This window comes from Geospiza fortis, unplaced genomic scaffold, assembly GCF_000277835.1.
Source record: "Geospiza fortis unplaced genomic scaffold, GeoFor_1.0 scaffold52, whole genome shotgun sequence".
Taxonomy (NCBI): domain Eukaryota; kingdom Metazoa; phylum Chordata; class Aves; order Passeriformes; family Thraupidae; genus Geospiza; species Geospiza fortis.
Genome location: NW_005054659.1, coordinates 203,963 through 220,863, shown reverse-complemented (window position 1 = coordinate 220,863; position 16,901 = coordinate 203,963). Strand labels below are relative to the sequence as shown.

Below are 16,901 nucleotides of genomic sequence, written 5' to 3'. Positions count from 1 at the left end.
GAAGAGTTTCACTGTGTCATAAGTGGTCAGATCTGTAAAGAGGATAATGAGAAAAAACAGCACTGTCAGGAGTGAATGGTCTGTGCTGTTCACAACACAGGATGTTCATTTCCACTGAGGCTCCTGCCTTTGGCACAACTGGCACTCTGCCCCCGTTTTTAATGAGGGCTGTGGCACCTGAGTCCTGTCTTTAGACCTGTGAGTACCTTCTCCTTTCTGCTCCCATCTGCTCTGACTTACCTTACATGATGCTGAGCTGTATCTGGGTGACCCTCACCAGCCCTGTTGCTGGCTCAGCTTCCTGGCTTGGTCTCACACTTGCCTCATCACCACACACTTCCCCACAGATCTGGATCTTGGTGAACCCTGGCTGCCTTTGCTGGTTGTGCCCTGCTCACCTCACTTGGGCACTGGGTTGTGGCTGGTGAAATCCCTGCTTTGCTGGCCATGGGACCCCTTCAGCTTCTGGCTCACTTTTCCTTAAATTCAGGTAAAAACTGTTTTTTTAAGCCGTTTGATTTCCACAGGACCAAAACACAGGTGCACAAGGCAGAGGTCACCTGCAGTGTACTCCAGACAGAGCACAAAGACAAAGGGAGCAGCTGAGCTCTTTTTTCTTAAAGCTTTGGTGGGGCCTTAAGTGCTACAGGCCAAGTTACTCCATTTACCTCCCATATTCACCAGAGCAGCTCTCTGGACATTTGGTACCCATCCAGCCCAAAGTCCCCTTACTCCTCCTTCAGACAGGATCTTCAGAAATGCGTGGTGCACGCCCCGAAACCTGAAATCAAGATGAAACCTGTGGGTAGACAGCCCAGTGAAATCTTTGCATGTTCCAATACTTTGCTGCACTGGGTCCTCACATAAGATTAGGAATTTATACCTGCAAGGATCCACTTTTGGATCTGTCTTTGACTTTTATGCCACAATATTTTACCAGAGATACCAGTTGCTTTGCAAAGCAGTGATCTGGTCCCTAACAGCAGACAAGCCTTAGATCCCACAGTGGGTTACAATACTAAATGTATGTGACACCAAACGATGGCAGCAGTTTGGCATGCAAAGAGCAGCATGTCATGGTATTTGCAGAAGAGTCTCAAGCCCTGCTGTGTGCCAGCCTTCCTTGTGCCTGTGCATCCTCCACAAGCCATTTCACTCATGCTTTCTTCCATCTTCAGAAAGCGTCCTCCCCTCCCCATGCTGCAGTGCTGGCATGGACTGGCTGTAGCACACAGGATGGGTTTGTGGTCTCTGGGACCAATAAATCAGAATAAAGAAATGAGTATAAATGGAATAAGGAGGAGGTCTTGAATCCCTCCCCTCTTCACTGCCCAGAGCCATCGGGTGCTCTCCCTGTAAAAGGGCACAGCAGTTGGGAAGAAGGGGTGGCAGAAAACACAGAGAAACACACCCTGGGCCAAAGAGTGATCAGTAACAGGGCAAGAAACACCAGCTCTGAGAGGAACCAACCGTAACGGCTTTCCTTCCAACTTCCTTTTCCCCTCCATCTGCATCTGCACCTTCACCAGATCAGTTGGGCTGGCAAAAAACTGTCCAATGGCACCCGCAGATACGCCTCCAACCACAGCTTTCCTGCCAAATGGAGAGAAATTGTGCTCCAGAATACACTGAAAATTTTCCCAGGTCGCAGTGCTCAAGCTGAAGAGTTCAGCAGCACAACCCAAGTGGAACAAGTGTAAGTGGTTATTCCACATATTAACAGCCAAAGCAAAGGTAATAACTGTGGTGGCTGCAGGTTGTTAAAGTAGTCAGTAATATTTCTGTCAATTTTCAAAAAGGGTTAAAACTTACCTGGGGGAAAAAAAACCAAAACAAGGTTACATTTTGCTCTTTGCTTAAGGTTTAAAGGCAGGATGGCAAAGTACACAAGTGAAGGATGATGCTCCGTGTATTATAACTGAATGCCCACCTGAAATTCCAAACTGCTTGCTGATATATGCAACTTTTCTTTCTCTCCCACTGCTACTAGATGAGTTGTGTTAATTTTATGGTCTATTTATTTTAGTAAAATCAGAAATTTCAGTATTATCCATAGGTCCCCCTTCCTGTAGCATTGGGCATGACAGGTATTTTGCAGTAGATTTTATCAATCCCATTCTAAAACCAGATACATTTTAGACCTAAGATATGGCTGTAGGTCTCCTACACTAAGGACAATCCCCAAGCAAGCAATAAATATGCATGAATATGCAACATTACCAGAGAGGAAAGCTTTCACCCTCTGCCCTGCCAAGCATGGAGTCACGGAGATGTTCGTAAGTAACCATCCGAACACCAGTGTATACTGTGGAAAACAAAATCAAGAGACAGTTCTTGGGTCTGCATTTCTGGAGGTCACAGTGAGAGAGAGATCAAGACCTTGGTTTATGACACTCCAGAGCTCACCTGGGTCAGCTGGTCACTGCTCTCATGTTTGTGATCTGAATGGGGAAAGTGAGGGGTTTGCCGGGTGTCAGGGGGAGAGCCAGGGTGGGGAAAGTGAGGGGTTTGCCTGGTGTCAGGGGGAGAGCCAGGGTGGGGAAAGTGAGGGGTTTGCTGGGTGTCAGGGGGAGAGCCAGGGTGTTTTAGCATCAAAAAAATCTCTCTGGGTGAGCCACAGGTCTGCCAAGAGGCAGCACAGCTTTGCCTGCACCCTAAGGAGATGGGACTGCATTGCCTCCTTCTGGGCTGATGCCAAGCAAAAAACCTCCACAAGTGCTTTTGAGGTTTGTTGTTGTCACCGTATTTCCAACTAAAGCACAGAAAGCTGTTACTTGTGGCAAGCTGTTACTTGTGTTTCCAAAAAATGCAAATTGTGCTAATGCATTTCTTTTAAGCAATTGTATTTTTCCCTTATGCTTGCAACCTCATAATTTTTCCCATCCTTTTTCCTAATCTGTCCCCACTTCCCTCACATATGAGACATTTATTCTGAGAACTCTGAGTGTCTGGACTTCCTGAACAAGACCTTCATGCAAAGATGACAGAGAACTTCTATTTTTTTTCCCAGAAGCCAGAATAAGGCCATGAAGGACTGGAAAAGGGAAGGAAGAGATGCTATTGATCTGAAATCTCGTATATTTCAAAGTGGGATTGCAGGCTAGACTGAAAACTCCTCACAGATATATTTAAAGTACAAGAAGATATGGCAAGCTCACTCCGAAAGGCTTGGCCACAGGAGGCAAGACCCATCGTGTCCCATCACGAGCAGATATTCACCTATGTGGCGGTAGACGGCCGGTGTGGCTCCTTGCCAGAGCTTCCATACCCCCTCCTCTTGCGCGATTCCAGCCGCCGTGCGCAGCATCCCGCGGTACGGGACCGCCGGCCCGGCCACAGCTTCACCTTGGATCTGCAGCCGGGTTTTCGTGAGATCCAGGGGAAATGTCACTGAGGGCAAAGGGCCGGGAACACACGTGAATACCAGTGCGGCTGCAGGGAGACCTCCCGTGCCGGGAACAGCCTCACCACAGCGCCCTGCCAGAGCCCAAGGGGCTGGGCAGGCACCAGCAAGGAGCAGGGGCTGTACCCAACAGGGTCCAGGAGATCCCTGAAGAAAAGGAGAATTCTCATCCAGGTCTGTTAAAAGTGGCTCTAGGTACAAGTAACTAAATGACATTCCTGTCAAACACACAGTCTTTCTCCCGTATTTAGTTTTGCAGATTTGTTATGCAAATATGTGTACCTTCTGAGGGACTCAGGATTAAAAATCCCATTCCAGTTACTTCCCCTGAATATAGACCAGTCATATCTCTCAACTGATCATGTGATCTTTCCAATTCTGTCCAGCCACTGTCCAGCACAGTGGCAGCACATGTTATGGACAGGAGCAACTCCACAGAGGTCATCATAATGCTGACATACATTCAGGCTCACCTACAAACTTACATACATATCTGTCCTACAAACCACCCTAAAGCATGCTTGCTTTCATTATACAGGCACAGGAATAATGCCCAGCCTGGTGCCCAGTGAAGGAGATCCAAGGTGATCTCAGCTTCCCAGGGCAGCTCCTGAAACAGTATGAATAAATATTTGTGCCCCTCATTTCAGTTCCAGGCCAGGAGTGCCTGGTGATGGACCTTCCCAGCCTGTGGCAGGGAAGGAGCAGGGCTTGTCTTTGTTTCCATACCTCTGAGACACACCAGGATCCTTCCAAAGCAGGACTCAGGTGCCAGGGGAAGGCACTCACTGCAGGTTTATAGTCTATTTGTGAGGGATATCCTCAGCAGGTTTATAGTCTATTTGTGCATTAAATTTGGCATTCATGTTTAAAGAGTAACAAAGACTGAGAAGTTACAAATCCTTAGAGAAATGTGAGTTGCCTGTAAGAGCCTGTAGAAATTATAAAGAACGTGCTGAAAAATATTAAAAATAAGTTACTTGGTCACAAAGCAGTGATACACAGATGCCAGTGGGCTTCTATTCCATATTTCACCAAGCAGTTTTCCAACTCCATTTTTATAAGTATCTCCACTGTGACCAGAAACTTAAGAGTTGATTTTTCTTTGATTAACCTTCATTGACTACGAAAAAGAAATTTCTGAAGGAATAAGGCCTTGCTAGTAACTTAGGCAACAGATCTGCCTGTCTCTTCAGGCTTTCTCTGGAAACCCAGCCAGTGCAAAGCTTAAATTAGTCACAACTGCACTGAGTTAATGACTGCAGCCCTTCAGTCTCCGAGGCAAAGATTTCATCCTGAAAAACCCTCCCTCCAGCCACGGTCAGGCGGCATAAAACACTTAGATTATGGAAAAGCCACGACTAGCACAGTGAAATGCAGATTTGCTGGAGCAGAACACTGAGAAATGAGGCATCCGGGGACTGATGTTCCCCCTACCCCCCCGTAAGTAAATCTGACCCCCCTTCCCTCTCGGAAAACCACGGTGAGTTGTACCTAGTTCTGCCACAGCCGCTGCACAGGCTGACAGAGCGAATTTGCTGGCTCGGGGCCATCTCTCTGGAAGAGGTAAGCTCCTCTCTTCTTCTGCAGGTGACATCTAGCATCTCACATGAACCGAGGGTAACCAGCCACCCTGCCCGGCTGTGTCCGCAGCAGGAGCGGGCCCTAGCGCAGGTCAGCTCGGGGTGGTTTAGGAGACAAGCTGCGGAAGGTCATGTTTCTCCAGCGCCAGCACCGGGAATTGCAGCAGCCCGAGTGGCTCTGCAGAGCTGCAAGGTCCTCCTGCAGTGACAGAAGAGACTCCGGGGCAACAGGCTCCTGGGAAATGTAGTCTGTCACCAAGGCTGCTCTATGCCTGGAAACCGAGGCTGCAGGTACAGACACACGCACGGATTTGTCCATTATCGACATTAAAAAGAGTAATCATTAATGAGAGCGCAAGATTACACGAGGGTTCTGTTTGCTTTGAGGGGTGCTGTCGTTGGCAGCAGTGCCTGGGGAGCCCCAAACTCCGTTCCCGTGTCAAGCAGCTGCATCCGGGAGGGATTAATTGATCCAGATCTGCTTTAGTAAGAGCTTCATTAGCAACAGCTACGTGCCGAGCTGGGGCTGCGGATTAGGCACGCAGCACTGCAGTTTGAATCAGGATCCCAGCAAGCCTGGGATGGGAGAAATTGATCACTTCTCATAGCTCTTGAGTGAAAAGTTTAAAGCTTTTCCTGGCTGGGTGCTGAAGTCCTGTTATGCGCCAGTTCTAATTTCTCTTAAATTATTGTAGAGCTTTTCATTTATCATTAAGGCTCAGCTGAATCCCTAAGCTAATCATTAGCCATTAGTCAGTAATCCTCATGCTGATTTGAGAATTTTTTTGGTCACAGAAACTTATCCCAGAACACCTCCCCACACCTCTGACTGCCTAAAGCTTTGGTGTGTGGTCCCTGCCAAAAGAATTCAGACAAATTAAGGGAGCATTGCAGGTGAAATATTCAGTTGAAGTTGGATGAATCTACCTCATTGGTCACCAGTAATTGGTATTAAATTGGATCCTTCTTGGGGTTAAAATTCATTAGAATTCATGCAGGGATAAAACAAACTCCTGACAAAGCTGTAGTTAAAAATGGGGACAGGGGATATTGCAATCTAATGCAAATGTGCCTGGCTGCATGGAAGGTATGAGTGGTTCAGAGCCTGTTTCTGGACAGTTCATGCCATCTGCTGTGGTACTTCGTGCCTCCCTCCACAGCTGTTCTGTGGGCTTGGGTCAGTTTGTGCCACACTCTATCAGCCTGTGTACCACCGACTGTGATGTGGGGTAGAGAGGACCTCTAGAGTTCACCTGCAGTCATCCTGCAGTCCTCTGTCACAGCAGGGAGAGCTTTGGAGTTACAGCAGGTTGCCCAAGGTCTTGTTTGGTCCCCTGAAAACCTCCCAGGATGAGGGTTTCACAACCTTCCTTTAGCTCTACACCTCTGGGTCATTCTGTTTTCTCTATGACCATGCTGTAGGGAGTAGAAAACTACAAAAATCCCTCCTTAAAGTTAACCTCATAGCATTGCAGCATCCTGTGGAAGGAGCAGCTCTCCATGGTCATTTCTAGCCTGAAGAAATAGATTATTTTTAAAACCAGATGTTTGGGGGATGGCTGTGAAGAGGAATATTCTCTTCCCACAGGACCTTTGAAATGAGCCTGACTAGAGGTGGATGCTTGCATGGACAGCTCTGTGATGTGTGGGGGCCAGAAGAGAAGGGCCAGTACTCATGGAGATCATCTAACACCTGGAGTTCCTATATCCCCAAAATCCTGAGAAGTCAGCACCAGCAGAGAGGACCTTTCCTATTCATTTATTCAATTCTCAGTGAGATGGAGTTTTTTGGTTTCTGGCCCAAGCCAGTTTGACCAAAGGCTGCATATAGAGGGAGAGAGTGTGGACTTCAGATGGGGTGGAAGCCCAGCAGCAGGGTCTTGGCCAGGTGTGTGCTGCTGGAGTAAGGCAGCCAGACTGCCCAGGGCCCCCACCCGTGCCTCTGTGTTAGTTCACTTTAAAAACCATTAAGCATTAACCACTGCCCAGCCTGACGAAAGCTTGGCAGCAACTGTTACACATTCCTACTGGCTGTGTCCTCCTCACAACAGTGCCTTGCATCTCATGTCCTTCACCAAATGATGCCCTAAAAGTACAACCTAAACAAAACAAACAAAAAAGGCCAAAACAAACACAAAAGCCTTTAAAGAATGTCTTCACAGAAGCTTGAGGAATTGTCTGACCTGTATACATAGATCACTTTAAACTCACTACTCAGTCAGTTAATGAAAATATACATATACCATGCATATAATGAAAATATGCATTTTCTCCAATATTACAAGGCCTTTAGCTCTCTTATCACTTTACACCTTTATAAGAAGAGAAATAATTTAATGGGTAAAATAAAACCAGGAAATAAACATATAAAGAACTGTGATAGCTAAACACAAAAGTGTAGAAATATCACAGTTAACAGTGATTTATCTGTTTGTTCCAGACAGTCTGCAAAATGGAGATCAAGACCTTGTTACAGCTGACGTGTGTGAGCTTGTTCTTCTGCACCTACAACCAACATGTAACATCCCAAGGTATTTCAAAATGACTGTTTAATGAAGGACATACACCTAATTTTCACAGCTCTTAACCTCCTACTATCAGGTATATTTCTGCTGTGTTACTTTTACTGTACTGCCTGTCTGCACAGGTACAAAGATTCCTGTTTGTGCACCCCTTCCTGTATAGGAAGTGAGTTAAGCTGTATTTGTGTCTGTATTTGTTTATGCCCACTGCCTCTTGCCCTTTCACTGGGCACCCTGAGAAGAGCCTGGCTCCATCCTCTTTGCACCCTCCCTTCAGGTGTTCATACACACTGAGAAGATCCCCCTGAGCCTTCTCTTCTCCAGACTGAGCTGTCCCAGCTGCCTCAGCCTCTCCTCAAATGACAGATGCTCCAGCCCTTTTTGGCACTTCACTCTTGGCAGAGGATCACCTCCTTTAATCTGCTGGCAGCACTTTCCCTGATGCAGCCCAGAGCACTCAAGGTCCATTTCTGACTTGTGTTCAACCTGGTGTCCACCAGGACCCCAGATCTGCAGAGTTCCCTCCCATCCACCCAGGTGCCCCCCTCCGTCAGCCTGTACTGGTGCATGGTGTTGTTCGTTGCCAGTGGCAAAACTTGGCATTTCCCTTTGCTGAACTCTTCATTAAGTCCTTTTTTTTTTTTTTCTCTCTCCCCAGGAAAAGCTGCACCAGGGGACCCTTGGGGTCCCTTCTGAGCCATCATTCTCTGATTTTGAGATAAGTCCCTCTCTGCCCATTTTCCAGCCTGCTGAGGTCCCCCTGAGTGATAGCGCATTCATCTGGTCTGTCAGCCCCTCCTCCTGGCTTTCTGTTCTCTTAAAACCTGCTGAGGGTGTGTGGGGGTAGATGCTGACAGCACTTCCTAGGGGTTTTTTATACTTAATGTATGCTGTAAGTAATTTTGCTCTGCCACTTTCACACATGCAAAGAAACTAATCTGACCTCTCTGAAACCTTGTGTTCTGACATGGCACAGATATAATAGAGGTGGCCAGCAGATTTTGATCTGTCAGTTCAACCTCAGAAGTGTTTCTCTGCTCCTCAGACACTGGACACACATCCAGCCTTTAATGAGGTAACTCAGACAGGCGAGAGATCCCTTTCTTAAGGTTTCTGCTTAAGGTGATGCCTGCAGAAGTTTCTTGCCCTCTCTGACTTGCTGAAAGCTAAATGTCTGCAAATCACAGGCTCTCTGCTTTCTAATCTCAATACTGCATATTTTTTTAAATTGAAGAAGGCTCTGCACTGCTTTGCCAGTGTCCCTGGTTGTGTCCCTGGCTGCACGGGTGGCCTTCCAGCAACCACCACAAAGTCCAAGGCTTTGCCACAGCAACATCTAGGTTTTGCAAGCAGCAGAGTTGGTCCTCATCCCAGAACGGATCAGAACTGGCTCTGCCTTTAACAGAACAAGGGCTTGTGCCCTGTGCTGCTCAGGGCTTTCACGCTGTCCCCGTGGCAGCGCTCGGCTGGCAGGGCCGGTCCGAGACGAGAACTCGGAGCGCGGCCAGCGCGGCCATGCCGGGGCAGGCGGAGCAGCGCCCGGGGCCGGGCCGGGCGGCCGAGAGGCAAAATGGATCTCGCTCTGCTCTTGGCAGCACTCCTGGGACTCCTCATTGTCAAGGCTCTTTTGTTTCAGCTGAGAAACCCGAGCTCCCCTCCTTGCATCAGGAGCTGGATCCCTTGGTTTGGAGCTGCGTTTCAGTTCGGGAAAGCTCCTCTGGAGTTTATAGAGCGAGCCAGGAACGAGGTAATGCGTGTGCTAGCCTGCCTGCTCGTGGGTGCGTGCTCAGGGTGGCTGCCTGCAAGGGGAAAGGCAAGCAGAAACTTCTGCGTTCAGTTTTGCCCTTTCCTGTCACGTTTTATAACGTCAGGAGCATTTAAATGGTGAAGAATCGGCATAGTGCCACCAGCACTGGTGAGTTGTGGATCTGATCCAGGCACGATCTCTGTGCTGTGATCATCCTGTTTGGACCTCTGCCGTTTTGCTTTTTGCAGTCTGGCTGTGTGTTAATCTTGGTTTCAGATAATGTGGAAAGCTCTATGCCAAGTGCCGGACCAGGAAACTACTTATTTGCATGCCTAAAGTTAGGCGAGATTTTTGAACACCAGCTGGTGTCTCTCAGCATTCAAGCAACACAGATGTGCTTGGCAGATAAAATTTTCTGTCCTAAAAATCTTAACTAAACATAGGGGTCAGGATTTACCCCTTGGACTTGAATTTTTCTGTGTCTGTCAGATAGAAAGAGATCAAATTCTTAATTTCTAGATATTTAATAATAACTGACATAAACCCGTTTCCCACTTACATTCAGGGATTATATCACCTGCTACTATAGTGTCATCAGCCTTGAGTGTTCCATGCTGAAGGATCACACAGCCCCACTACTTGCAAAAACTAGCGAAAAATGAAACCACTGTTACATCCTGAAAAAAAAAAAACAAACTACATCAATAAATAGTGGATGTTTAAAATTTACTTTTTTTCATTTTGAACTGCTAGATTTCATATTTGTATTTCTTTTTGAATTGTTATAAACTCATGATGTTAAAGCAGAGGATTAAATCTGATCTTTGAGAACAACAAGAGCTGTCAATCTTGTATTAAAGCACATTGGGTGCATCATGGGGTAAGCTCAGAGGTATGATCTGGAGTTTCTTGGCTTCTCTGTGCTTGACAGGCCAGTTTAAATTTTATATTACTGTGTCTTTCCTGTAGCTTTCATCTGTGCAAATGCACACTCTTTGGTTCTGGATTAATTAATTTTGGTGTTCATTTGCCTGGAGACCCTCTAGGCTCCAGGCTGATGCTGTGGCAGCTGCTGACACATCTGCACACTCCAGGGACACCTGAAGGACTTTATAAACCTCTGGTTTTGTTGGACAGAAACTAGAACAAGAAACATTTTCAATGTCTGAAAACTCAAAACAAGAAGGAAGAGAAGGCTTTCTTACATCTTTCCCTTTACTGTGTGTTTGCTGGTAGGGCCTTTCCTTTGGATTTTAGTCCAGCAGCTCCTTCTGACCTCTCCCTGTGGCCCCCTTGGGCCAAGGGGGATGTCTCCATCCATCCCTCCCAGGTTGGCCACCTGCCTGCAGCACCATCACCTGACAGTCTCCCTGCCTCTGAGGAAGGCCACTTGTTTGTTGTCCCCTTCCTCTCCTTAAACCCTTCTCAGGCACTGAAGGTCTCCCTCCCTTCCCACCTCCCGCACTGGCACGCTGTCCTGAGGCCAGGAAAAATAAGTCTTTTCCTGCTTGCTCCCTTTTAAAAGAGTAGGCACTGTTGGAGAGCACAGCCAAACCAAACAGGTGCTGCTGCCAGAGGGGTCATTAACAGGCACTACAGGGCTTGCAAAATACATCTGCAACAATTCCAGGCTCCTTGATACTGCCAGAATAAGGTTGTGTCCTTAGTATGAGTGAGCTGGCCTCGTAAAAGATGTTCCAGAAAAAGGCTTTAGGCAGTGTGAAACCTCCTCATCGCTGCAAGGTCATTATCTTCAGGGGAGACTCTTGCAATTCCTCCTCTGGATTTTAATCCTGCAGACTGTCAAAGTGACACTCATGTCTTTCTTAATTCCCTTCTTAACTCCTTTCTTCCTTAATTCCTTTTGTGTCTGTCCTTCACTGTTTTTTCTCTCAAGTCCTGGGTAACACAGTAAAGTTCCACTGCTTCCAGCCTGCCCTTTGCTTGGAGTTTGCTGCTTCTATTTTCCTCCCACGGAAGAACACGTGGGCTGGGAGAATTGTCTCCTTTCCCCCTTGTGTCATCACTGGGACTAAGAAAAGAAAGTTCCCCTGCTCTAATAAAATATTTAATCTCTTGTCTAATAAAAGATACCACCTCTTCCTCCTCAAGCTGCCTGGTGAGACAAATTTTGTAGCAGTCTGGAATGGACAGGAAATAACCAGAACCACCATACCCCATAAAATACAGGGCGATCTGCTTAATGAGGGGTTCAAAAGGTGGCTCCCCAGTTTGCCTGGCAAACATGGTACGAGTTAGTAAGGAATTTCAAATTCTTGTCATCAGTTTGCTAATTAAGCAAACGGGAAAAGTTCAGTTAAACCCAGGAGATTGTTCTGCACTGTTGTAGGGACCTGTGGGATCCATACATCCCTCTCAGAGACAGTGCTGAATTGGGACAAGGTGCTGTGTCCCAGGACTGTTGGCCGCTCTGTGTGGCTGGATGAGGGATGCCTCATTGGGTTACTCTGCAAGGGACGCATGGAGGGGAGCAGGCTGGAGAAGGCTTCTGGTGGAGCATTTCCATACTCAGTGTCCACAGCTGAGTCACTGAAGGTCTGTGACTGGTCCCAGGTGTAGAAGACCAAAATGCTGCAGTCCCTGAGCTAGAGAGAGGACATGGAACTGACCCTGTGTGTGTGCACACCCAAGGGAGAGAGAAGAAATCCACCCAGTGCTCCCAGCTCCCAGCAGAGCTCTTGGTGCAATGCAGCTGTCTCAGCTGAGAGTGGTTGCCCCCTGTCAGTGCCCCTGGGGAATATGACTATTTCCCTGATTTCCTTTGGGATTTTGGAGAACATAATCCTGAAGTTTTTATTTCTCTGGAGTGTTACTTTCTTTAGGCTTGAATCTGTCTCTTACTGTGGCACTGACGTGTTTCCCAATTTTGGAAAAAAAATTAGCTTTCATGAGTGAAAGCAATAAATCCTAAAAGGATTTTCTTTTCTTTCTATATCTCTCTATGTTGTGGAGTGTCCTTAGAAGCTGTTTCAGGGCAGTACCGTGGGTGCAGTGCTGGCAGCAGAGCCTGCACTCCATTGGTACCTTCCCATAACACAAGTGCAGAGCTGCCCCACAGCTCATTCCAGGAGCTGATTTTATTGCAGTGTAACATCAATGCAATTACACATTTTGACAGATGAGCAGTCTGGTTGTTCAGGTGTCTGTCTGGGACAGCAGCCAGTAGGTGATGTTCTGTAAGAGGGTGTAAGGAGCACACCCAGGTGGGAGAGTATGTAGCCTCCTGCTTTTTCTTCCCAGCTCCTGGTTTAGGGTTTTGCTAGGCTGGAATTTGCGCCTATATGATTTGACCTAATCTCTTTGTTACCCTATGTATAAATTTGGCTTCACAGCAATGCACAGCAGTGAATCCTTAATTTAATCATGACTCATATAAATAAAGTATTCTGTCTGGTTTTAAACCGTCTAACTCCTAATCTCAAGCCCATTAGCTTTCTTATTATGAGGAACTGAGAATAATGATTATCTTTTCCTCTTTTCCTGGGATCTAAGTTCACTTAATCTCCTTTTATTGAAATATTCATGCATGTTGTGCATCCCTTTGACTTTGACTAGCACAGAATGTCCTGCTGAGATGGAATGGGCAGAAACACAAATTAAAGATGTAGGCACAGGATGGGTTTAGATGTTTCTTGTCCTTTTTCCTCTCCTTTCCTAGCAAGATAAGAGCTCCAGATTAATTATCATGGAATGGTTTGGGTTGGAAGGAGCCTTAAAGATCATCTCATTCCAACCCCTCTGCCACAACGGACACTTTCCACTATCCTAGGGTGCTCAGAGCCCCATCCAACCTGCTCTTGAACAATTCCAGAGATGGGGCATCCATAACTTCTCTGTGCAACCTGTGCCAGGGCCTCACCATCCTCACAATAGAGAATTTCTCCCAAATATCCAGTGCAAACCTACTTGCTTACAGTTTGAAGCCATTTATTAGCACTTGCATAATAGATTTTGGAGTAATTTCAGAGTATCATTATTCTAAGCCTTCTTCTGTGACATTTCTAGGTCTTCTCATTTTTTTAGACTCTCAAATGACTCCAGATCATGAGTAAACTTTTACTTCTTCCAAAGAATGAATTAGAAAATACTTCTAACACCACACAACCTTATGTCTCCCTAAAAACTGTACTGGGCTCTTTTGCAGTACATCCTATTTATCCACTACTAATTTCAGTCTTTAATAACACTTACTGTAATTTTTTGAGTACCAAAATGACTCTGAGGCTTCCCAGGTCCTTCTGGCACTATGTTTGCCTGTCCATCCTCCTGTTGCCGAGGATGATTTAACAGATCACAATAGGGAGTTCTGCAACATCTTATTTTAATTCCTTGAGAGTTCTGAATTGAAATATTTATCACTGTTTTACCTAGAACTTGTTTAAGTCCATTCTGCTCAATACTTCCTCCAAAACAAGGTCTCACTCCATCACTCTCAGTGAAAGGCTCCAAGGTGGGACTTGTCCTACCCTGATGTAATCCCTAACTCAGGTTCCTTCCCCACTTGGTTTCCTTACACCTTGAGTGTTTATCAGGCTCAGCAGCACACTGGGAGGCTTCCTGCATCTGGCATGCTTGGAAAAGTCTCTGTTGATGGGGAGGCAGATTGCCTTTATTAGTTTGATTCTCAAACCTTTCTTAGTAGTTTAATTTTGCTTTGCATTTATCAAATGTCATATCTATTTGGACACAAAATTCTGCTTTCTGAAAGATTTGTTTGAATATCTGCCATAACAGTGTTCCTCTGTGAGACTGACTTATTCTGGAGAAGGTCATCTATGGAGCTTTCTTTCTTCAGTTTTGTTAAATACTGGTCTAGTTTTAATGATTCTAAATAGATTGCAGGAAGCTGGATGAGATTCAAACCCAGATTGTTGTGTGGGTGTTTGCAGGTTACCAGGATGGTCGCTGGATGGGTAGTTGGTGCTGTCAGTGGAGTCCCAGGGCAGCTCAGCTCCCTCCAAAACCAGGAGTGCAGGAGATGGTCTGTTGAGTTGGTGTTTGGGATCCCCTGACTGCACAGACTTGATTTCTGTTGTCTATTATGGGAACTCAGACATCTTGCTCACATGTAATCACCTAAAATAAAGTGTTCCAATCTTTAATTGAGTGTGACCTTAATTGAATAAATGTTATTGCAGGCTGCTATTAGTTCAAATTTAATTTTATTTTAAAATTAGTTTAAATACATTTTAATGTTAATTTAAAATTTTAAACATCAATTTTTAAGCATGGTACAAATTCACTGATTTTTATCCAGACTGATGATGAGGACATGGACATCAAAAAGCAATCTTAGAAATTTAGCTATTATAGAGTCATGGAATCACAGATTGGTCTGTGTTGGAAGGGACCTTAAAGCTCATCTTGTTCCACCTCCTGCCATGGGCAGGGACAAATTCCAGTGGACAGGTGCTCAAAGCCTCGTCCAGCCTGGCCTTGAACACTTGTTATTAAAACAATATTTTATTTATTATCACCCAGAGAGTTAGAACTGTCATTCTTTCTTTAATAATTTGTAGTTGAAGGACACAATCAAAATTCAACTGATGCCAGGAGGAATCTTCTTCTTGGCTTCAAAGAGCTTTTGATGAAGCAGGATTTCCACTACAGACACCAACAGCAAAAGAAATGGTTTAAGTCAATGGCATAAACAATGTGAGCAAGGTAGAATGATCTTTTTATGCCTACATCTGACAGACAGAAGATATTACACATTTGTTTTCTAGTTTGGAGTATTTACAAATATCAGTGATCATTTTGACAATGTAGGAACTCAGAATTGAATTCCTATTGCTGGAAGTTTCAAGAAGGGTCTAGGATGTTAGATTAAGGGAAGATGAAATAATGATTTATGGCATCAAAAACCTTTCCTGAATGTCAGTCAATCTGTTCTGCTCAAAGGTTGTTCACTGTTTTGATATTAATCTCTACAAGAAAGAAATCATTGGTATTAGGAGACAGGGCAGGGGGAAAGGAAAGGAAAGGAAAGGAAAGGAAAGGAAAGGAAAGGAAAGGAAAGGAAAGGAAAGGAAAGGAAAGGAAAGGAAAGGAAAGGAAAGGAAAGGAAAGGGGAAAGGGAAGGAAAAAGGAAAGGAAAGGAACCTGAAATAATAAAAATATGCAGGAGGGTGGACTCTTTTCCTAAAACAGTGTAGACTGAAATTGTAGGATTATGGATTTTTACAGTATTGGTACTTTGCTGTAGCAGCCAAAGTATGCAGAAGATAACCCATACCTTGAGTTCTCTAAATCCACATAGGTTGTATTGCTTGAGCTGCAAAGTAATTCAAATATAAAGTGTTAATTTAAGAGAAGAAATGTCTTTACTCTGCAAGAGGTCAGGCACTTACCACATTCCCTTCTGGTCATAAGTCTGCAAATTTTGGTCTGATTCATGTTCATCCTGTGCAGTTCTGACCCAAGGTGAGCAGAGGGCAGGAATGACCAGGTCCTCCCTCCTGACCTCTCAGCAGCACTGAAGTTGTGCTGGGGCTCCTGCAAAATGTCTTAACAATGTACTGACAGGAAATCTTTGTTTGTTCCAGCATGGACCTGTGTTCACAATATTTGCTCTGGGAAAACGGTTCACTTTTGTTACTGAGGAAGAAGGAACTGAAGTATTTTTTAAATCTGAAGACTTAAATTTTGAACAGGCAGTACAGCAAGCTGTCAAGAATGCAGGTAACTGAGACCTGTCTCTTTTTAAAAGGAAACCAAATCTAGTTACCCAGGAACATTAAATCCCAACCAAAAGCCTGTTGGCTTTTTGATTATGCCTTAAATGCTTATTTTAATCCATGACTGTGATGTGAAATGGTGAAATTCAGTTTCTCCACAACAACCCAGTACTGTAAACCAGCTGAGGGATTTGGATTCAGTCTCAAGGAATCAGAAGTTTCTGATCCAGGGAATGTTATTATTTTCACCATCCAGCAACCCCAGTTTGAGATCAGGTCCTTTGCTGTGGCTGGACACCCCACATACATGTACCTTGTTAAGAGCAATCATAGGTAATCCTATCACTTCACTGGAAAATCAGCTTGCAGCAATACAACAGTAGTACAACAGCCATTAGAAGAGGATGAGGTGTTTATGAGGATGTGCTTCTATAGCATGGAGACACAAACTGGGGATTTTTCACTTCATTCAGTTTTGTGGCATGCCTGCACATCTCTGTACATCCCACTGGGGGGAAATCTCTGGATTGTTGGTTCTGGCACTGAAGCTTCATGAGGCAGGAAGATGTTACATAGGCTGGGAGAAGCAGAGTCATTACCAAAATCTTTACATCAGCCAGGAGGGCTGCGGGATGGATGGATGGATGGATGGATGGATGGATGGATGGATGGATGGATGGATGGATGGATGGATGCCACATTCCAGGGGGAAACTGAGGCACAAAACCCCCTTCATCCTGGGATCCCTCAAATTCCTGCTCTTTACTGCAGCATTCCAGGGGAAACTGAGGCACAGACCCCCAACATCTTGGCATCCCTGAAATTCCTGCTCCAAATTCCCATCCTGAATTCTCCCTCCTTCCTGGAGCTGCCACATTCCTAGGGAAACTGAAGCACAACTCCCCCTCCAACCCTGGACCCCCCAAAATCTCACTTCTTCCTGTGGCA

The 16,901-nt window shown here is 45.5% G+C and overlaps 2 protein-coding genes across 2 annotated transcripts in view; one reads left to right on the top strand and one right to left on the bottom strand.

Moving 5' to 3' along the window:
• Positions 1-5,133, bottom strand: part of SLC25A27 (solute carrier family 25 member 27) — a 7,016-nt gene extending 1,883 nt beyond the window's left edge. The window contains exons 1-6 of the mRNA XM_005430615.2: positions 4,898-5,133; positions 3,220-3,390; positions 2,221-2,305; positions 1,471-1,593; positions 669-781; positions 1-32 (exon numbers count right to left, since the gene is read on the bottom strand). Of these exons, the coding sequence (XP_005430672.1) occupies positions 1-32; positions 669-781; positions 1,471-1,593; positions 2,221-2,305; positions 3,220-3,390; positions 4,898-5,000 (627 nt within the window). The 5' untranslated portion in view covers positions 5,001-5,133. The remainder of the gene's footprint in view (positions 33-668; positions 782-1,470; positions 1,594-2,220; positions 2,306-3,219; positions 3,391-4,897) is intronic.
• A 3,920-nt stretch (positions 5,134-9,053) lies between these two features.
• LOC102042330 (24-hydroxycholesterol 7-alpha-hydroxylase) overlaps positions 9,054-16,901 on the top strand; it is a 23,305-nt gene continuing 15,457 nt past the window's right edge. The window contains exons 1-2 of the mRNA XM_005430609.1: positions 9,054-9,255; positions 15,822-15,957. Of these exons, the coding sequence (XP_005430666.1) occupies positions 9,079-9,255; positions 15,822-15,957 (313 nt within the window). The 5' untranslated portion in view covers positions 9,054-9,078. The remainder of the gene's footprint in view (positions 9,256-15,821; positions 15,958-16,901) is intronic.